The sequence below is a fragment of the Bufo gargarizans genome, chromosome 4 (assembly GCF_014858855.1).
Source record: "Bufo gargarizans isolate SCDJY-AF-19 chromosome 4, ASM1485885v1, whole genome shotgun sequence".
NCBI classification, from domain to species: Eukaryota; Metazoa; Chordata; class Amphibia; order Anura; family Bufonidae; genus Bufo; species Bufo gargarizans.
This window is the reverse complement of record NC_058083.1, coordinates 517,087,697-517,109,932: the sequence shown is the minus strand read 5'-3', so window position 1 is coordinate 517,109,932 and position 22,236 is coordinate 517,087,697. Positions and strand designations below refer to the sequence as shown.

Sequence of the window (22,236 nt, the reverse complement as noted above, 5' to 3'; positions counted from 1 at the left end):
AGGTTAATAGCTCGTTTAGAGAACCTTTTCATGATATGCTAATTTTTTGAGATAGGAATTTTGGGTTTTCATGAGCTGTATGCCAAAATCATCAATATTAAAACAATAAAAGGCTTGAACTACTTCAGTTGGTGTGTAATGAATCTAAAATATATGAAAGTCTAATGTTTATCAGTACATTACAGAAAATAATGAACTTTATCACAATATGCTAATTTTTTGAGAAGGACCTGTATATGTATGTATATATATATATATATATATATATATATATATATATATAATCTAATAAGATCATGCACTGCAATGTCACCAGTATTTTGATGTGTCAGTAATTTTCAACACGTAGAATCCAGTGGAATTAATTACAGTGCGTGTGTACAAAAAGCCAGCAGGCACTTGCTGATGAGCGCACTCAGAGGCGTGTATGTTCATACAGCTTGATTCGTTCGCCGCTTGTTACGATTGTTCTCTTACGATTCTTCAGTGTCTCTCCTAGTGCTGTCTTCTGCTCACCTCGTGGCACGCGCTTAGCTCCGGCCGGTAGCTCGCTCGCACGCGCTCAGGGAAATGGTGTTTACTTGTTGTCCTGGAAACCTTTCGTGTGACGTCACACCCGAAGCTATGCTCCACAATACCTCCGACGCGTTTCGGAATAAACGTATTCCTTTCTCAGGGATGAATGTGGATCCTGCTTCACTGGTTTTTAAGCCTGTTGGTTCCCATGGAAACAGCTTTTGTTTACAAGGCTGCGCTGGAGCAAAAAAGGACACTAATGATCAGGGAAGAGGGTTCTGCCATAGATAGTGGATCTTGTTGATTTTCTTTACAAATCCGTGAGTCTATATTCCTTATGTAAGTTCCATAATGTTTAGTTGCTAATAGTAACTGACAATCACTTGTTTTCACCTCCATTTTGATTATTGGGATTTTCCCATATATAGAGTTTTTTGTTTGGCTGTTAACCCTTGCTTTGTTAGTGGAAAAAATGGATTAAAATGGGAAAATTTGGCAAAAAATTGAAATTCAGAAATTTCATCTCCCATTTGCCATCAACTCTTGGGGAACACCTAAAGGGTTAATAATGTTTGTAAAATCAGTTTTGAATACTTTGAGGGGTGTAGTTTCTAGAATGGGGTCACTTTTGGGTGGTTTCTATTATGTAAGCCTCACAAAGTGACTTCAGACCTAAACTGGTCCCTAAAAAGTGGGTTTTTGAAATTTTCAAGATTTTCATCTAAACTTCTAAGCCTTGTAACGTCCCCAAAAAATAAAATTGCATTCCCAAAATGATCCAAATGTGAATGTAAACTAATAGCTAATTTTTGGAGGTATTACTATGTATTATAGAAGAAGAGAAATTTAAACTTGGAAATGTTTGGTAAATTTGCAATTTTTTTATAAATAAAAATGATTTTCTTTTTTTACTTCATTTTACCAGTGTCATAAAGTACAATATGTGACGAAAAAACGATCTCAGAATGGCCTGGATAAGTCAAAGCATTTTAAAGTTATCACCACATAAAGTGACACTGGTCAGATTTGCAAACAATGGCCTGGTCCTTAAGGTGAAATAGTCCTAACACCCTAAACAATGACATTTTACAAAATGATGCCTACATAAGGTACCAAAAATACAGCAGCAACGTTTCGACAATGAAGTCTTTATCAAGCTAGCATGTAGCTTGATAAAGACTTCATTGTCGAAACATTGCTGCTGTATTTTTGGTGCAATAAAGAACACTTAATAAGGAAGCTTTTGGAGTGCCGTGACCTTCTTCATTTCTACATGGTAACCTTGGGGGTCTCTGAGGCCGGGACCTGACGCCACGAGCACCGCCGCAAAATCTTTTGAGTTTTTCCAAGTAAGTGGTAGGACAGCACATCCTACCACCTATTTTTTCTGCCTACATAAGGTAAAGATATAAGTATTTTAGGAGTGTTGTGTGTGTGTGTGTGTGTGTGGGGGGTTTTTTGTTGTTGTTTTTTTTTGTTTGTTTTTAAGGAAGTTAAGGAAAAAAATATTGACCAAATATTGCAGCTAACATGAAGTACAATGTGTCACCAGACAATCTCAGAATCGGTTAGATAAGGGTACTTTCACACTTGCGTTTTTTTTCTTTTCCGGCACGGAGTAACGTCACAGGGGCTCTATACCGGAAAAGAACTGATCAGTTTTATCTCCATGCATTCTGAATGGAGAGTAAGGGTACTTTCACACTTGCGTTGTTTGATTCCGGCAGGCAGTTCAGTGTCATCAGGCAAAACGGGTCCGGTATTTATTTTTTTCTCATTTTTAAAGGTCTGTGCGTGTGCAGACCAGAAGGACGGATCTGGCATTCAGACAAGTCTTCAGTTTTTTTCGCTGGAGATAAAACCGCATGCTACGGTTTTCTATTTTGCCTGATCCGTCAAAATGACTGAACTGAAGACATCCTGATGCATCCTGAACGGATTGCTCTCCATTCAGAATGCATGGGGATATGCCTGATCAGTTCTTTTCCGGTATAGAGCCCCTGTGACGGAACTCAGCGCTGGAAAAGAAAAAAACTAATGTGAAAGTAGCCTAAGGCCTCTTTCACACTTGCGTTGTCCGGATCCGGTGTGTACTCCACTTGCCGGAATTATACGCCGGATCCGGAAAAACGCAAGTGTACTGAAAGCATTTGAAGACTGATCCGTCTTCAAAATGCTTTCAGTGTTACTATGGCAGCCAGGACGCTATTAAAGTCCTGGTTGCCATAGTAGTAGTGGGGAGCGGGGGAGCGGTATACTTGCAGTCCGTGCGGCTCCCGGGCGCTCCAGAATGACGTCACTCTAGAGCCCCCCGGGAGCCGCACGGACGGTAAGTATGCTGCTCCCCCGCTCCCCACTACACTTTACCATGGCTGCCAGGACTTTAGCGTCCCGGCAGCCATGGTAACCACTCTAAAAAAGCTAAACGTCGGATCCGGCAATGCGCCGAAACGACGTTTAGCTTAAGGCCGGATCTGGATCAATGCCTTTCAATGGGCATTAATTCCGGATCCGGCCTTGCGGCAAGTCTTCAGGATTTTTGGCCGGAGCAAAAAGCGCAGCATGCTGCGGTATTTTCTCCGGCCAAAAAACGTTCCGGTCCAGAACTGAAGACATCCTGATGCATCCTGAACAGATTTCACTCCATTCAGAATGCATTAGGATAAAACTGATCAGGATTCTTCCGGCATAGAGCCCCGACGACGGAACTCTATGCCGGAAGAAAAGAACGCAGGTGTGAAAGAGCCCTAATCCGTTCAGGATGCATCAGGATGTCTTCAGTTCAGTCGTTTTGACTGATCAGGTATCTCCGGCGAAAAAAACCTGAAGACTTGCCTGAATGCCGGCATTTTTCCCCATAGGAATATATTAGTGCCGGACCGTCCTTCCGGTCTGCGCATGCGCAAACCTTTAAAAATGAGAAAAAAATAAATACCGGATCCGTTTTGCCTGATGACACCGAAAAAACTGATCCGGTATTGCAATGCATTTTTCTGACTGATCAGCCATTTTTCAGACTGATCAGGATCCTGATCAGTCAGAAATATGCCTGATCAGTCAGAAAAATGACATGCGTTTGCATGCAGTTTGCCTGATCAGGCAGGCAGTTCAGGCAACAGAACTGCCTGCCGGAATCAAACAACGCAAGTGTGAAAGTACCCTAAGTAAAACTATTCCAAAGTTATTACCACATAAATTGACATATGTCCAATTTGCAAAAATAGCAGGAAGTTGAAAACTGGCCTTAGGTAGAAGGGGTTAATATATGCACATAGCTTCTGGGAGCAATGGGGGTGTTGCCCTTACACCTAGAGGCTCCTCCTTTCTGCACCTGCCACGCCCATTTCACTTTCATTGACAGGGTCAGGTGTGATTTACGTCTTCACTGCCTGGTCCTGTCAATCAAAGTGAAAAGGGCGTGGCAGGTGCAGAAAGGAGGAGCCTCTAGGTAAAAAGGCAACGCCCCCGTTACTCCTGGAGGTTCATTTGCATATAATAAAACATAATTATCTCAGCAGTGCGGGCGCATATCAACATGGGACAAGCACAGATGCCTTCAGCTGACAAGCGCACATGTACCAGGTCAGCCGGTGTCACAGGTACCAATCTGCTGACAAATGCCCGTTATTCTTGTGATTCCATCTGATAGGACGAGGGCAGTCTGAGCTCTAGATCTATGAAGTGATCTACCAGATTACAGCTTTATACAGGTATTACCTCTGTGACCTGTAACTGACTATAGTGGTAATATGAAAGTGCGACATGTTTTGACCTTAAACATGGAGGAGCTGCCTTGATACACGTTGTTATCTCCTCCAGTGTTTCCTCTTCTTATCTCCAGTAATTGTATTTTACATGGGATTTTCTATGATTTTACATCTGTTCATCTTCTTTCCATTCAGGTTCCTACAATATAAGATCCGCTCAGCGTATATCTCCTATATAAGATCATTCTCCTGACTGACCCATCAAGGATGGATAGGGATGGGGACAAGATGGCAGAGAGTATAATAAATCTCACCCTAGAGATCCTCCTCCGGCTTACTGGAGAGGTGAGAGATTCTGATGATGTCACATTACATCATCTTCTCTGTTACTAACAGATGGACATGACTGGAGAGGTGAGGGACTCTGGAGATGTATGGAGTGATATTTATTACTGCGTCTCTCCATAATCAGGAATACACAGTAGTGAAGAAGACCTCTAGTGAGCATTGTCTGACCCCGGTATCTGAAGGACGGGGAGGAATCCTGAGCCCAATATCCAGGTCGACACCTCACATCCCGATACATGAGAAAGTCAACAGAGAGAAGATCCTAGAGCTCACCAACAAGATCATTGAGCTGCTGACTGGAGAGGTGACATCGCTGGGAATGCCGGGACATTATACAGTAACACTATGAAGGGATTTGGGTGATGACCGTATAATTGTGTTGTCAGGTTCCTATAAGGTGTCAGGATGTCGCTGTCTATTTCTCCATGGAGGAGTCTGAGTATTTAGAAGGACACAAAGAACTGTACAAGAACGTCATGATGGAGGATCACCAGCCACCAGGTAAAAGACATGACTAAATACACGTCCTCTTATTAGTTATTTGTAAGAAATTGTCACCGTATGTTTTTCCTACAGTTAAAGAAGAGAGAACAACTCCCAGTCCTCTTCTTCTACAGGATGGTTTAGAAGAAGATCAAAGCATTCCATATGATAATCAGATGGATGGAAATAAGGTATCATGGAAGGTTCCCTATGATCTGTAGAAGTGCTGTGAAGATCTTGTGTTCAGTCTTTATAAACCAGTATTATATGTTTTATCCTTGTATAATGAGAACGGTATTACCGCTAACTATAGACCAGAGATGGCCAACCTGAGGCTCTCCAGAGAGCCTAAAGCAGGACATGGTGGGAGTTGTAGTTTTACAACGGCTGGGGAGCCGCAGGTTGGCCATGTCTGCTATAGACCATAGTTACATAGTCACATATGTCTTTTTTTAAACCGTACTAAGTCCATCGAGTTCAACCAAGGGATAGGTGGGGACGCGAATCCTAATACATGTCGTATGGATCTTCTCACAGTTTTCTGGTCTGTAGAAACTGCTGGTTGGAATAAGGAACCAACCAGATGCATATATACAGGAGACCTGCAGATATTTTTGGGTCAAAAATGAAACATGGCACATGTAGATCCGCTGTGTTCCTTGAACAGATTTGACATGATTCTGCTCCAAAGTGTATTATATAAGTAACCCCCCCCCCCCCCTTCCCTCTGACTTTATCGCCTGTACAGGGATTTGGACTCTGCAGCAGGGGAACCACTAGGCTGCTGCACTTGAAGTAGTTTCTGTGCAGGTGACTGCAAACCTATGGGGTCAGGAAAGGCAGAACACATGCAGTCCGATAAATGGTCTGTTGTCAGGGCAATCTGCTCAGGTTGAGAACGAAGCTCAGGCAAGGATCAGATCAGGCAGCAAAGTGTCCAGCCGGGACCACTGGGAAGGGAGAGAGGGATGTCTGTGGGACTGGACCACTGGAGCCCTAAAGCTATGGAGCAGGTAAACCAGGCAGCAGACGTGCCCACCAGCAGGAAGGAGAGGAGCTATAGGCATGGACCGCTGCCATAGCAGATAACTCTGCTGTCATTTCATCACTTTTTGTCATTGTAATTAATGATCTTTTCTGGTCACATCAAACATTCCACACGACTTCTCCATCAGTCTGCTGACTTTTACCATTTCTGTTTCACAGTTTTTAAATCTGGGTAAAGATCTGAACAATATTAAGGCTGAAGATACATATGTGAGGGGTGATGAGCAGATGATAGAGGACATTCCCACCGATAACCACCCAGGTGAGTAGTAACCACTACATAAAGAGAAGACTCACAGATTCTGCTCCTTTACTGGCTACTGGTGACTCATTGTATAGTCAGGTAGCGGTGGCAGTTTGGGGGTCACATATTGTACTTTCCGACAGGTTTTCCTTTATTAGCACACAATTGTTACCGATACCAGGTGTCCCACAGTATTGATCAGAAGGTTGGGGGTTATCACCCATTCTTCTGACTTCTATGAACCCTCTTTCCGTAGTACTTAGAGGCTTTACTGACACTTCAGAATTTTTGGAAATAGGAAAAGCCTTATGGTAGAGCCGAAATAAAAAGAGCCACCAATGAACAGTAGCAGCTGCCTGTCTGACCATAAAGATCTCACAATGTTCTGCCCTAAAGAAGTAATCATAGGAGGAAAAATCCCCAGTGGTCAGTGACAGCTTGCCGGCCATTCTGCTCACCCCTTCCTGCCAGAGACTTTAATGCTATACCCCACTCTCCCCAGGGACTCTGACCAATCCCAGTATATGGGGCCCCAAAATATCTCATGGCAGCTGTTAAATGGTCCCTTGTTGACACCTCAGAGAACAGTCACAGTCCTGGTCTGACAACATATAGGATTATTGTATGTGCAGAGTGGTTTTATAGGGGAGCAGTTCTCTATTTGCCCTACACCGTGTGTTATCGGGTTCTAGACATAAATTGTAAACCCGTTGGTGTCCTAGTATCGCACCCAAAAAGGGAGGGGGGAAATTGTGTAATCAATATTAGAGCCACCTATATACTGTATCTAGTAGTTCAAACTGTAATTCTCCTCTAAATGTTGGTTTGCATTTGTTTCGATTGGTTACCATTTTTTCCATTCTTGAAAATCCTTTAAAGGGAACCTGTCACCAGAAGTAGCCTATGAAGCTCTTTACATGTCCCCACTGTCCAAGCTGCCAACTTTCAGAAACTGATTTTGTTAAATTGGGTTGAAATAAATCCACTTTTGAAATTTACCTGTATTGGGGAAATTACCCCTGCGTCTATGATTATCGGGGTTCAAATTAAATCAAAGAAAGTCTTATGTGTACACATAGAGAAAACTGATACAGGCAATATGCTGTAAAGCAGAATCTGAGTTTATTAGGTTAACAGACAAATCTTATATCAGAATGTTACTAGCAGAAATCCGGCAGCTGTGGGCATTACATCACTGTGTTTTGTGAAAACCACAAAACACAGTAAAACGAAACGGCTACATAGAAGCGAGGCATCCTCTTATCGTACACAGGATGTGGAACTAGAACAGCAGAAGTTTAGCATTTCTGAGAAGAGAGAAGGTGGGGGGAAAGGGTGTCAACTGCTCCCCTGCACCTGCACTTCAGCTCTTACTGAACTCTGGTGTAGGAATTACAACAGTTTGCATATGTGCCTCCCACTTGTTAAGGGACCAAAAGTAATGGGACAATTGGCTTATCCGCTGTTCCATGGCCAGGTGTGTTATTCCCTCATTGTCCCCATTACAATGAGCAGATACAAAGTCCAGAGTTCACCGGTGAGCTCAGCAACACCAAAAGACCCGGAAGACCATGGAAAACAACTGTGGTGAATTCTTTCCCTGGGGAAGAAAACACCCTTCACAACAGTTGGCCAGATCAAGAACACTCTCCAGGAGGTAGGTGTATGTGTGTCAAAGTCAACAATCAAGAGAAGACTTCACCAGAGTGAATATAGAGGGTTCACCACAAGATGTAAACCATTGGGGAGCCTCAAAAACAGGAAGGCCAGATTAGAGTTTGCCAGGAAGCCTTCACAGTTCTGGAACAACATCCTATGGACAGATGAGACCAAGATCAACTTGTACCAGAGTGATGGGAAGAGAAGAGTATGGAGAAGGAAAGGAACTGCTCATGATCCTAAGCATACCACCTCATCAGTAAAGCATGGTGGTGGTAGTGTCATGGCGTGGGCATGTATGGCTGCCAATGGAACTGGTTCACTTGTATTTATTGATGATGTGACTGCTGACAAAAGCAGCAGGATGAATTCTGAAGTGTTTCGGGCAATATTATCTGCTCATATTCAGCCAAATGCTTTAGAACTCATTGGACGGCACTTCACAGTGCAGATGGACAATGACCCAAAGCATACTGCAAAAGCAACCAAAGAGGTTTTTTTTAAGGGAAATAAATGGAATGTTATGCAATGTTCAAGTCAATCACCTGACCTAAATCAGATTGAGCATGCATTTCACTTGCTAAAGACCAAACTGAAGGGAAAATGCCCCAAGAACAAGCAGGAACTGAAGACAGTTGCAGTAGAGGCCTGGCAGAGCATCACCAGGAATGAAACCCAGCGTCTGGTGATGTCTATGCGTTCCAGACTTCAGGCTGTAATTGACTGCAAAGGATTTGCAACCAAGTATTAAAAAGTGAAATTTTGATTTATGATTATTATTCTGTCCCATTACTTTTGGTCCCTTAACAAGTGGGAGGCACATGTGCAAACTGCTGTAATTCCTGCACCGTTCACCTGATTTGGATGTAAATGCCCTCAAATTAAAGCTGACAGTCTGCAGGTAAAGCTGTCGGGTATATAAAGCAAAGGCTTTATATAAATATAAAAAAAAAAATATTATCGGGTCAAAAGAAAAATGATGCAAACTATATTGACCCGTGAGATTGACATAAACATCTCAAAGAGTTCAATCAAGAACCTGATTATTTTGTGCAATCAGTAAAGCAGGGTACAAGCGTCTATGCAAAAATATAAATGGTTTATTATACAATATGTTAAAATACAATCAAAAATGAATCAACATAAATTTCAGTAATATACAATGATATGCAGTACCCAGAATTCACCACTATATGATACCAACAAAACACTACTCAACCAACACAAGAATATTATGCAATACAGCTTTAAATCTGTGAGAGATATACAATCAATGGATTATGCGGAAAACTCAATCAAGAAGATGACAGATACGAGCCCTTGCTCAGCCCAAAAATGATCACCAATCTTTTAGATAATGGTAGTATTGCAACAAAACTTATAAATTATTGACTTGATATCAAACTAGGGAATATAAAGATTCCCAACAAAGAGTTTCTCCAATATTATCCCCTTGTTTCAGTTATATGCATCGTAACTGAAATCAGAGAAAATACTGATGTAGCAACTAACGTAACACGTCCGCAAATGAGCGGGTATCTGGCTAAGTATCAAGCCAATTAATTTAGATCAATACTACATAAAACAAAATATACATTACCCAAGGGTCAAGTGATGTGCAGAGTCTTGGGGCAGCCAGCTCTCAAGAGTTTTTCCCGATAATCCCAATGATTCTCCAGAGATCTATAATCCAAATGTTTTTCTCTTTTTTTCCTTTTTCTCCCATTTTCTTTTTTTTTCTTCTGGTAACTGGTTTCTTAACCCAAAACTTATCAGATGGACACGCCCTCCGAGTTTGGAACTTTCCAATCATTGTTGGAGGGGTGTGTGCATGGATAAGGAGCATGGCGTCATAATACTACCCAGAATGCAATTTTGCTACTGATGTAGTATTAACCGCTTATATCTAGGTGGCACTGTTGTATAAGCAATAAGCATCATACCATTAAGGGTTAACTCATACATGCCTAATATTTTCACTACTTCACACCTTTGACATCTGGGGCCTTGTCTCAGGGCTGAGGGACAAACTTTGATACATGAATATATACTTTGAGGAACATCTAGACCATTCTCACACTGTGGAATTCATGTTCAGATAAGAAAAACAATAAAGCCTCAGAATCTGCAGGTGCGGCGTATCTTCTAACTTTCTAAATGTATAATATATCGATACAATAACAGTAGCTTTTGAACGGCACAGTAATCTTCTCATGGACTTACTTTGGCCTACATGAAACTTCATACAAAACAGTGAATATAAATCAACATTGCTCTTAAAGGCAATGAATACCCATTATAACTAAAATAAGTAAGTATAACTGTTTAAACTTATGAAAAAGCACAACAAAGCACATCTTGTTTGTTTCATTTCAAATCCATTGTGGTGGTGTAAAGAGCCAAAAAAATGTTAGAATTGTGTTCATGTCCCAATATTTATGGTCCTGACTGTGTGTGTGTGTGTGTGTGTATGCAACACGCCAGACCTGCAGGGTAAGACGAAGTGAGGTCACAGTTATGGGCAATCGAGGGTACTCACTATATTTGCGGAACCCTGGGCAGGCGCGTGGCAGTGAAGGAGAGGTAGACACAGTTCCTCTGGGGCACGCTCTGTAGATAGGGACCAGGCCTGATGGTAGTTGAGGTGCCCTGGATGTTACAGGTATTTTGTGTGCCTGGGGCAAGGTCCCTGTGGTATTCGTGACGCCAGTGCCTTTGGCCGGTGGCACGCCGGTTGGTGGTTGGAATGATGAAGGTACACAAGTATGCAGTGAACCAAACATAAACTTTACTGAACAATCCAACTTTGTACAGCAGGGAGTAGTACAGTCTCTGTATTATTACAGTTCCACAAGAAGGGGCTTATTCACAAATACGGCAGGCAATAGTCATGCAAGTTACACTGAGGGTAAATTCCACAAGCACTCAGCAGCAGGTTGTACTTTGACACTGTCCTTTCTAGAACTCCTACTCTGGCTTGATATCTCCCAAGGCCCGGATGCCTAAAAGGGTGGCTTATATCCTTGGTTATCTCCTTCCTCAGGTATTATACTGCTTGCAATGGTTTCTAAGTTCCTCTGCCTATCAGGGGCACTTGGCTTACCCTGGGACGCCTCCTCCCATCAGGTGGATACTGTCGGTTTCTCCCAGGAGGTTGAATCCTGCAACTGGGGTATCTCTTCAGAGCTAACTTAGGCTCTCTTGTTCTTCAGGCAAGCTGGAGCTTCTCAACAGCCTCCTGGACATCACTAGCAGCCAGGGCTATCCAGCTGCATGTCAGGAGCAGGCTTCTTAACCTGTGTCTTCTCAGACTCCTGGCTCTGCACTCCCTCCCCCTGTCTGGGCCTGGACATTTATACTAGGGGCTCCCTATCTCCCTCTAGTGTCTGGGATGTCTAACTACACCCTCTAGGCCTGCTGCTGCATTAGACAGGGGTACATTGCATATAACAACACATTAAAACATACATTAAATGCAGAATTAAATATGACATTTCTGTTCCTTGTGAGTAGGAGTAACGTGCACACCAATTGACCCTTGTGTAGTGCCCACCCATACCTAGTGGGACACTACATGTATAATATATATGTCACATAGCAAGAGGTTTTGTCTCGGAAGGCAGGTATTTTCCTCCCAACATGTGCGGCAGGGCTGGTACTAGACTGGAGTTTAAGTGCCAGTCTGGACTTTGGCAGCACCTGGCTGTCCTTTAATAGGCAGCTGGGCTCAGCAGCTGAGTCTGTTTTGGGATCTGAGGCTTTGTGCTGTGCTGAGAGCCGCACACTGGGGAAACAGGCCCCCTAAAGCCTGCTGTGGATCGCTGTAGATAGACTGCCAACAAGGTGATTTTTATATAAAAAATTTTATTTTTTATCTTTGTTTTGTGGACTTTCCATTGTGTGAACTAACAACAAGACTGTAAAGTGTCGCTTTGTTTTTGCCTTATGGTGTGAATAAACACTGAAGTTTTGCTTTACAAACTGGTTATTTGCCTCTGTACTGCGTCCGTTTACCCTGCCTACCAGAGCGAATCCCCACAATTGATGGAGGATGCGGGCAGCGCAGTGAGGCTGGCGTGAAGGCCAAAATATTTTAGATTTTTCCCAGACACTGTTGTATGTCTTGCATCAAACCAGCGAGGTCCCTTGACAAAATGGAAGCGGTCGTGAAACCCCTCGTAGAGGCTAACCTGCAGCAGCGGGAGGCTAATAAGCAGCAGCAAGAAACAAACCAGCTGCTGTTACAACATGTGATGGCTTTACAGGTGGCAAGAGCCTCCCAGAGCGTCCACGGTGCCCGGAAAGTGGTCTTCCCCCCCCCCCCCCCACCTTGGATGATGGCGAAACATATATGGCGGTGTTCAAAAAGGTGGCCGTAAGAGAGAAGCTACCCCGAGCTCAATGGGCTGAGGTCATTGCCCTGTTCCTGGCATCAGGACCCCAGCAGGTGTATTTCGACTAACCGGACGATCAAGCGGCTGATTACCCGACAGTAAAGGGTGAGATTCTGGCAAGACTGGGGGTGAATGTGTTCCGGGCCCAGCAGGTGCATCAGTGGGAGTTCAACCCGGCTGAACCCGCGAGACCTCAATATTATGATCTATTACACCTGTTTCTAAAAAGGGCTGCAGCCTGATGTGCTGCTATGCTGGACCGTCTGATTGCTAATGTATTCTGGAGGGCTTTGCCATACCCTCTCCAGCACTGGATCGGCCTGGTGTCTCCTTGTAATGCCCTTGAGATGGTGGACCTGGTGGAAAACTTTTAGGCTACCAGAAATCTACGGTGGGGTTCTGTTGGGAGGGGGGCAGTCAAACCCTGGAAATCTCCACCCCACGCCCGGCGACTTGTGCCAACACAACCCGGCCGGGATGTACCCCCTACGGACCCAGCTCCGATAGTCTGTTGGCTGTGCCAGGAGCCTAGCCACATAAGAGCTGACTGTCCCTATCGGAGTGAGCCCATGGACACTAACTGGCTAGGAAGCTGTGTGCCTCTAGGACCCCAGAGACTATAGACAACAACCACTTGTGCCAGGTGGAAGTAGGAAACACTCTGGCGGTGGCGTTGCTGTACTCAGGGAGTCTGGTGTCCCTGGAAAGGGCTACACTGATACGGCCCGCTGAGTATACTGGCCGGAAAGTCGGGGTAATGTGTATTCATGGAGACTTAAAACACTACCCCATCGATATGGTGTCTCTATCCACGGTTGCCGGCATGTGGACCCACAAGGTGGCAATAGCTACCAATCTACACTGTGAACTTATAATAGGGAGAGACTTCCGGGCTTTCTGACACTGTGGCCTGCTGTGACAGTGACTGATACCCATGAGACAGGGGTAACTCTAGCAGAGTGGCCCGGCTCAGGGGGGAGACCAGAACCCTGGGAACCTGAGACCGAAGGGCCAGCGGTAGGGGTGACTGCCACTTCGGTGGAAGAGGGGGAGACAACCCCGCTAAGTGTGATGGTGGGAGATGTGGAGGACTTGCAGCCGGGTCCTGAATTGGCAGACCTAAGTCTCAGGAGATAATTTTGGTACCGCCCAACGTCTGGACCCAACCCTATCCCACGCCTGGGAAAATGTGTTAATAGTAGATGGTGAACCACAACAACCTGCAGCAGAGTCAGTGTTTCCCTGTTTTGTGGTTCATCAGGATATGTTGTATCGGGTAAACCGACTACTGGGTGACCCTATTGAACAGTTGGTGGTCCCGAAGGCCTATCACAAGTTTGTGTTAGATCTAGCCCACCAACATGTTCTTGGGGGTCACCTGGGGCTACATAAAACTCAGGATCGTATTCTACAGCGGTTTTACTGGCCCAGCATATTCAGAGAGGTGGAAGAGGTTTTGTAAATCCTGCCTGACCTGCAAGATAACTAGCCCCCAGCCACATTTCCTTAGTCCCCTAGTACCTCTCCCGATTATCGAGGTACCGTTTGACCGAATAGTTATGGAACTCATAGGCCCAGTACCGAAGTCCGCCAGAGGGCATCAACACATCTTAGTCATTCTAGACTAAACTACTTGGTACCCGGAGGCGGTGCCACTGCGACATACCTCAGCCAAACTTGTAGCTAAGGAGTTAATAGAAATGTTTTCCCGAGTAGGACTACCTAAAGAGGTTCTGACCAACCAAGGGACCACTTTTATGTCCAAGGTGATGAGGGAACTCTAAGTTGCTGCGCATAAAACTACGGACGTCAGTTTTGCATCCATGGACAGTCTGGTAGAACGGTTTAACCAAACATTAAAAAATGTTTTGAAAAAGGTAGTGTCTAAAGATGGGAAGAACTGGGACCTCCTTCTGCCCTATTTCATGTTCGCAGTGCGAGAGGTACCCCAGGCCTCTACTCTGTTCTCACCCTTCGAACTGCTATATGGCAGACACCCTCGCGGTCTCTTGGATGTGGCCAAAGAGGCGTGGGAACAACAACCCACTGCACATAAAAATTTCATTAAGTACGTTACCCAGATGCAAGATCGGATAGAGACAGTGTTTGCCTCTTGTTAGGGAGCATATAAAGGCAGCGCAATGAGCCCAGAGTCAGGTCTATAAGGCTGGTTTCACACGGGTGTTGCGGGATCATACGCAATTTTTCCACGCGAGTTCAAAACATTGTATAATGCGTTTTCCACGCGCGTGAGAAAAATCTGCATGTTTGGTACCCAAACCCGAACTTCTTCACAGAAGTTTGGGTTAGGTGTTCTGTAGACTGCTATTTTCCCTTATAACATGGTTATAAGGGAAAATAATAGCATTCTTTTAATACAGAATGCATAGTAAAATAGGGATGGAGGGATTAAAAAAAATATATATATAAAAAATAATTTTACTCTTCTTAATCCACTTGTTTGCGCAGGCCGGCTTCTCTTCTGTCTTCTATCTTCAGGACCTGGGTAAAGGACCTGTGGTGACGTTGCTGCCCTCATCACATGGTCCATCACATGATCCATCACCATTGTGATGGATCATTTGATGGGCGCAGTGACGTCATCACAGGTCCTTTTCCTCACAGATGAAGGCAGAAGAGAGGTCTGGCTGCGCGAACAAGTGGATTAAAGAGGGTTAAATCATTTTTTATATTTTTAACCCCTCCAGCCCTATTGTACTATGCATTCTGTATTAAAGAATGCTATTTTCCCTTATAACCAAGTTATAAGGGAAAATAATAATGATTGGGTACCCATCCTGATCGTCTCCTAGCAACCGTGCGTGAAAATCGCACCGCATCCGCACTTGCTTGCGGATGCTTGCGATTTTCACGCAGCCCCATTCACTTCTGTGGGGCCTGCGTTGTGTGAAAAATGCACAATATAGAACATGCTGCGATTTTCATGCAACGCACAAGTGATGTGTGAAAATTACTGCTCATGTGCACAGCCCCATAGAAATGAATGGGTCCGGATGAAATGCGTTCACTTCACGCATTGCACCCTCGCGGAAATCTCGCCTGTGTAAAACCAGCCTAATGCTCGGGCTCTGGTCCGGATCTTTAACCAGGGTGATCGGGTTTTGGTTCTGGTGCCGACCGTGGACAGTAAGTTCCTGGCTAGGTGGCAGGGACCCTACGAGGTACTCAAGAAAATTGGAGATGTAAACTATAAGGTACACCAGCCTGGGCGCCGAAAGCCGGAGCAGGTTTACCATGTGAATTTACTTAAGCCATGGAAAGATGGGGAAACCTATACAGAAGACAGCCCGCGGCTGGGTTTTCTAGCAGAAGAGGTACTGGCCCCTCTGTCTGATGCAAGAGAGGCGGCTGTCACAGCCTCTCCTCTAAACAGATTCGGGAGGCCAGGGAGTTTTAGTCGGAACACGGATGTGTTCTCGGACCTTCCTGGACGCACTTCCATAATCCAGCATGACATTGTCACTGAGCCTCAGGCAAAAGTCCGGGTACCCGAAGCTCGGTGACAAGCCATCTCAGAGGAGGTGCAGCTAATGTTGCAGCTAGATGTCATTAAGGAGTAAAAAAGTGAGTGAGCCAGTCCTATAGTATTGATACCCAAGCCAGACAAGATGTTGCGGTTTTGTAACGACTTTCATAAACTTAATATTTCTAAGTTCACTGCGTATCCCATGCCTCGGGTGGATGAGCTAGTCGAGAGGTTAGAACAAGCACGGTACTTTTCTGTTTTGTACCTCACGAAAGGGTACTGGCAGGTGCCCTTAACGGAGGCTTCCAAAGAGAAAAATGCCTTCATCACACCTGAGTGGCTGTATCACTATAAGTTGTTACCCTTTGGTCTGCATGGCGCCCCGCCACTTTTCAGTGACTTATGGACATTGTGCTTCGTTCACATCATCGGTATACTTTAGCTTACCTGGGAAAGTCACCTACCAAAAGTGCAGGCTGTAGTGGACTCCCTTCGGAAAGCTGGCCTAACCGCTAACCCCAATAAATGTGTGATTGGGTTAGAAGAGACTAACTACCTGGGGTATGTCATTGGGTGCGGAGTCATCAAACCCCAAGTGAACAAAATAGAGGCAATACGGAATTGGCCCCGCCCTGTCACCACTAGGCAAATAGTCATTCCTGGGAATTGTGGGCTATTACATAAGGTTTGTTCCCCACTTTGCTACCCTAGCCGCGCCCTTGACAGGACTTTTGAAGGGACACAAGTCAATGATGGTTCGCTGGGATGATCGGGTGGAAGAGGCTTTCTCTGCTTTGAAGTCAGCCCTGTGCGGGTCCCTGGTTTTGGTGACACACTACTTCAAAAGGAAGTTTATAGTATAGACCGATGCCTCCGAAGTAGGCCTCGGTGCTGTACTGTCTCAGGAAGTCAACAGGTAGGAGCATCCCGTTCTCTCTCAGCCGTAAGCTCACCCCAGCCGAGACCCGGTATAGTATAGTGGAGAGAGAGAGAGAGTGCCTGGCCATCGAGTGGGCACTCGAGTCTCTCCGGTATTATTTGTTGGGGAGAAAGTTCCGCCTGGTGACTGACCACTCCCCTCTCAAATGGATGAGCCAGGCCAAGGACAAAAAATGCACGGGTCACCTGATGGTTTCTGTCCTTACAAAACTTTACGTTTTCAGTGGAACACAGGGCAGGTCGGTTACAGGGAAACGCGGATGCCCTGTTCCAGGTACCCTGTTTGGTGTGTGTTCACCCCCTCAGGGTTTAACAAAGGGGGGTGTTAGGTATGTGACACAGCTAGGGGTTTTGTCTGGGAAGGTAGGTATTTTCCTCCAACATGTGCGGCTGGGCGATTTCCAGCCAGGTGAGGTCAAATACCGGACCGGAGTTTAACCACCTCCGGACCGCCTAACGCACATGTGCGTTCCGGAGGTGGCAGCGCTGCGCACAGTCACGCATATACGCGTCATCTCGCGAGACGCGAGATGACGCGAGTATGCGCCCGCGCGTGCGCAGTTCGCGCCGGCATTTAATCGAGAAGTATTTCGTCAGCAACCTGCCAGCCAATGATCGTGGCTGGCAGGTTGCTGATTTTTAAAAAAGCCAATCAAAGTGCCAGATAGCAGATCATATTTGTAAATATGATCTGTTATATGGCTGCCTGCTCCTCTGCTGGTTCTTTTTGTCGGTTGGATCCAGCAGAGGAGCAGGCTTCACAGTGAGTACACCAAACACTACACTATAGCCCCTGATCACCCCCCTGAACCCCAATTAACCCTTTGATCACCCCTTTGATCACCCCTGTCAATCACAAGTGAAAAGAAAAAAGTGATCAGTGCAAACTGTCACTTTTTTTTTTCACTGTTATTGACCGTTAGGTTTTAGGTATAGTTTAGGTCCCTTGGTTAGGTAGTTAGGGATCAGTTAGCGCCCAGCCCACCGCACCGCAGTCCGTTATTCGCTGATTAGCGTATCGCTAATCAGCATTTGTACTTTTATAGTATCTGGAAGTGATCAAAACTGATCACGGTCAGATCTATAATTGTATTAGTGTCACTTTAGTTCGCCCTCCACCCAAAACGCAGTGTTTGCCCGATCAGGCCTGATCGGTCGCCCACACGTGCGTTCGCCCACACCCGCCCCACCGCAGTGACAAAAAAAAATTTTTTTTTTGATCACTGCACATTCACTTTACACGCACTGCGGCGATAAAAAAAATCAGTTTTGATATTTTTTATCAACCGCAGCGGCCTCCGGTACTTCGCTAGCCTCCCCTTTGTAAGACAGGCTTGCTTTTTTTTTCTTGGGTAGTCTCAGGGAATACCCCTAAATTTAGTTGCCCACATGTCTAACAGGGGGTATTCCTCTGAAGAGGCCTACAGGCTTCTGACCCAGTCGGATGAGGAGTGGGAGCCCTCATCTGATGAATCCAGCGGGTCAGAATACGAACCTGTAGAAAGCAGTGGCTCTCTGACCCAAAGTTCGGACGAGGAGGCTGAGGTCCCTGATACCACCAGGCGTACCCGGCCCCGTGTCGCTAGACCGCAGGTTGCGCAGGATCCGCTTCAAGAGCAGCAGAGTGGGGCTGGTGCTGTCGGATTACGTGGTGAGGCATACACCAGCAGCCCAGCCCTCCCTGGACCTAGTACCAGCACTGCCGTACAACCTGGTGAAGTAGCGAGCACCAGAAGGGCAGTTGAAGCTGGTACGGTGGCACGTGCAGTAGTGACCCCGTCGCAGCCACCGCAAAGACGTGCCCGTAGAGCCCCTAGAATCCCAGAGGTGCTGGCAAACCCTGATTGGCAGTCCCCAACTTCAGCCGCACCTGTAGTTTTCCCTTTCACTGCCCAGTCTGGAGTTCGGGTTGAGACGGCTCAGATCGGTTCGGCCCTGGGATTTTTTGAGCTGTTCTTGACTGCGGAGCTTTTAGACATAGTTGTGGCCGAAACAAACAGGTATGCCACACAATTTATCACCGCTAACCCGGGAAGCTTTTATGCCCAGCCTTTCCGGTGGAAACCAGTCCAAGTTTCCGAACTTAAAACTTTTCTGGGCCTCCTCCTCAACATGGGCCTGACAAAAAAACATGAATTGCGGTCATATTGGTCCACGAACCCGATTCATCACATGCCCATGTTCTCTGCTGCCATGTCCAGGGCACGTTTTGAGGCCATCCTGCGGTTCCTGCACTTTAGTGACAACACCGCCTCCCGTCCCAGGGGCCACCCTGCTTTTGACCGGCTCCACAAAATTCGGCCCCTCATAGACCATTTCAACCAGAAATTTGCAGATATTTATACCCCAGAGCAAAACATCTGCATAGACGAGTCCCTGATACATTTTACCGGGCGCCTTGGCTTCAAACAATACATCCCAAGCAAGCGCGCCCGGTATGGGGTCAAATTGTATAAGCTCTGTGAAAGGGCCACAGGCTATACCCACAAATTTCGGGTCTATGAGGGAAAAGATCAGACCCTGGAGCCGGTCGGTTGCCCTGACTACCTGGGGAGCAGTGGGAAGACAGTTTGGGACTTGGTGTCACCCTTATTCGGCAAGGGGTACCATCTTTATGTGGACAATTTTTACACAAGTGTGGCCCTCTTTAGGCATTTGTTTCTAGAACGGATTGGCGCCTGTGGTACCGCGCGAACTAGTCGCGCGGGCTTCCCCCAACGGCTCGTTAGCACCCGTCTTGCAAGGGGGCAGAGGGCCGCACTGTGTAACGAAGAACTGCTCGCGGTGAAATGGAGAGACAAGCGTGACGTTTACATGCTCTCCTCCATTCACGCAGACACGACAATACTAATTGAGCGAGCAACCCGTGTCATTGAAAAGCCCCTCTCAGTCCACGACTATAACCTCCACATGGGAGGGGTCGACTTCAATGACCAGATGTTGGCTCCGTATTTAGTTTCCCGACGCACCAGACGCTGGTATAAGAAGGTGTCTGTATATTTAATTCAATTGGCTCTGTACAATAGTTTTGTTCTCTACAGTAAGGCTGGGAGAACTGGATCCTTCCTCAAATTTCAGGAAGAGATCATCGAGAACCTCCTGTATCCAGGAGGTTCCGTGGCCCCAACCACCAGTGTAGTTAGCCGTCTACACGAGCGACATTTCCCCAATGTCGTTCCTGGTACCTCAACCCAACAGTCACCCCGAAAAAGATGTCGTGTCTGTAGCAGGAGTGGAATAAGGCGTGACACCCGCTATTTCTGTCCTGACTGTCCGGACCACCCTGCCCTATGCTTTGGAGAGTGTTTCCGGAAGTACCACTCACAGGTACACTATTAGCATAGGGATCATCTCACCAGGACAGGCACACAGGGCTATTAGGGCCCATTCACTCACTGCTGCTGCAAACGTCTCCTTTCACATGGGACAAAGTGCATAACGCACTTCGCCACATCTTTGGGCGATTTGCGCTTTGCACATTGACCCATGGGGAAGGAGAGGTTTGTTCTATAAAGGTAAAAAAACAAAAAAAAAAAAAAAACACACCAGTAAGCAAACACGTTAATGTTCAGTTCAAAAAGTTTAAGTTACATGTTCTGTTGCAAAGTTAATAAAATTATTGCGTTGCGGCCTGGTTTTTTCTTTTTTTTTTTTTTTTGTCTTTTTACCTTCCAGGTGGACCAACCGATCGACCAGCTGCAGCACCGATGTGCATTCTGACAGAAGCATTGCGCTGCTGTCAGATTACACGCAAGTCGGTGTATGCGGCGCTGCAAGACGGGATTTTCTCCTCTGCAGTGACAGATACGTTTGCCGAGGCATACGAGCTGAGGAGGAGGCGGCGTTCCTATGCTTTGGCAAACACTTTGTATATATATAAAAAAAAAAAAATAATAAATCCCGGCAATGATTTATTCATCCACATCGATTGATGTGAATGGAGAAATCTGGTTTGCCAGGGCATACGAGCTAAGTGGGTATGGATGTAGGGCGGAGCTCCTATGTCCTGGCAGACGCCTTTCCCCTCAATTTTTTTTTTTTGGCAGAGATTTTTTCATCCACATTGATCGATGCGAATGAAGAAATCTGTGCCGTTCATTTTTTTCTTTCAGCCCAGAGGCTGAACGGAAAAAAAAATCTCATTACCTGTATGCTCAATATAAGGAGAATAGCAGAAACTCCTAATGCTGACCATACATGTAATGATTGCAGAGACCCTCAAATGCCAGGGCAGTACAAACACCCCACAACTGACCCCATTTTGGAAAGAAGACACCCCAAGGTATTTGCTGAGGGGCATATTGAGTCCATGAAAGATTGAAATTTTTGTCCTAAGTTAGCGGAAAGTGAGACTTTGTGAGAAAAAACAAAAAAAAATCAATTTCCGCTAACTTATGCAAAAAAAAAAAATTCTATGAACTTGCCAGGCCCCTCATTGGATACCTTGGGGTGTCTTCTTTCCAAAGTGGGGTCACATGTGGGGTATTTATACTGCCCTGGCTTTTTAGGGGCCCTAAAGCGTGAGAAGAAGTCTGGGATCCAAATGTCTAAAAATGCCCTCCTAAAAGGAATTTGGGCCCCTTTGCGCATCTAGGCTGCAAAAAAGTGTCATACATCTGGTATCGCCGTACTCAGGAGAAGTTGGGGAATGTGTTTTGGGGTGTCATTTTACATATACCCATGCTGGGTGAGAAAAATATCTTGGTCAAATGCCAACTTTGTATAAAAAAATGGGAAAAGTTGTCTTTTGCCAAGATATTTCTCTCACCCAGCATGGGTATATGTAAAATGACACCCCAAAACACATTCCCCAACTTCTCCTGAGTACGGCGATACCAGATGTGTGACACTTTTTTGATGCCAAGGTGGGCAAAGGGGCACATATTCCAAAGTGCACCTTTCGGATTTCACCGGTCATTTTTTACAGATTTTGATTGCAAAGTACTTCTCACACATATGGGCCCCTAAATTGCCAGGGCAGTATAACTACGCCACAAGTGACCCCATTTTGGAAAGAAGACACCCCAAGGTATTCCGTGAGGGGCATGGCGAGTTCCTAGAATTTTTTATTTTTTGTCGCAAGTTAGTGGAATATGAGACTTTGTAAGGAAAAAAGAGGAAAAAAAATAAATCATCATTTTCCGCTAACTTGTGACAAAAAATAAAAAATTCTAGGAACTCGCAGTGCCCCTCACGGAATACCTTGGGGTGTCTTCTTTCCAAAATGGGGTCACTTGTGGCGTAGTTATACTGCCCTGGCAATTTAGGGGCCCATATGTGTGAGAAGTACCTTGCAATCAAAATGTGTAAAAAATGGCCTGCAAAATCTGAAAGGTGCACTTTGGAATATGTGCCCCTTTGCCCACCTTGGCATCAAAAAAGTGTGACACATCTGGTATCGCCGTACTCAGG

At 45.5% G+C, this 22,236-nt stretch overlaps 2 protein-coding genes across 2 annotated transcripts in view; both read left to right on the top strand.

Moving 5' to 3' along the window:
- LOC122934017 (gastrula zinc finger protein XlCGF26.1-like) overlaps positions 1 to 22,236 on the top strand; it is a 323,260-nt gene that overhangs the window by 76,732 nt on the left and 224,292 nt on the right. The gene's annotated exons all lie outside the window — the stretch shown is intronic.
- Positions 5,019 to 22,236, top strand: part of LOC122934031 (zinc finger protein OZF-like) — a 28,327-nt gene continuing 11,109 nt past the window's right edge. Inside the window, exons 1-3 of the mRNA XM_044289172.1 lie at positions 5,019 to 5,072; positions 5,148 to 5,245; positions 6,261 to 6,363. Of these exons, the coding sequence (XP_044145107.1) occupies positions 5,048 to 5,072; positions 5,148 to 5,245; positions 6,261 to 6,363 (226 nt within the window). The 5' untranslated portion in view covers positions 5,019 to 5,047. The remainder of the gene's footprint in view (positions 5,073 to 5,147; positions 5,246 to 6,260; positions 6,364 to 22,236) is intronic.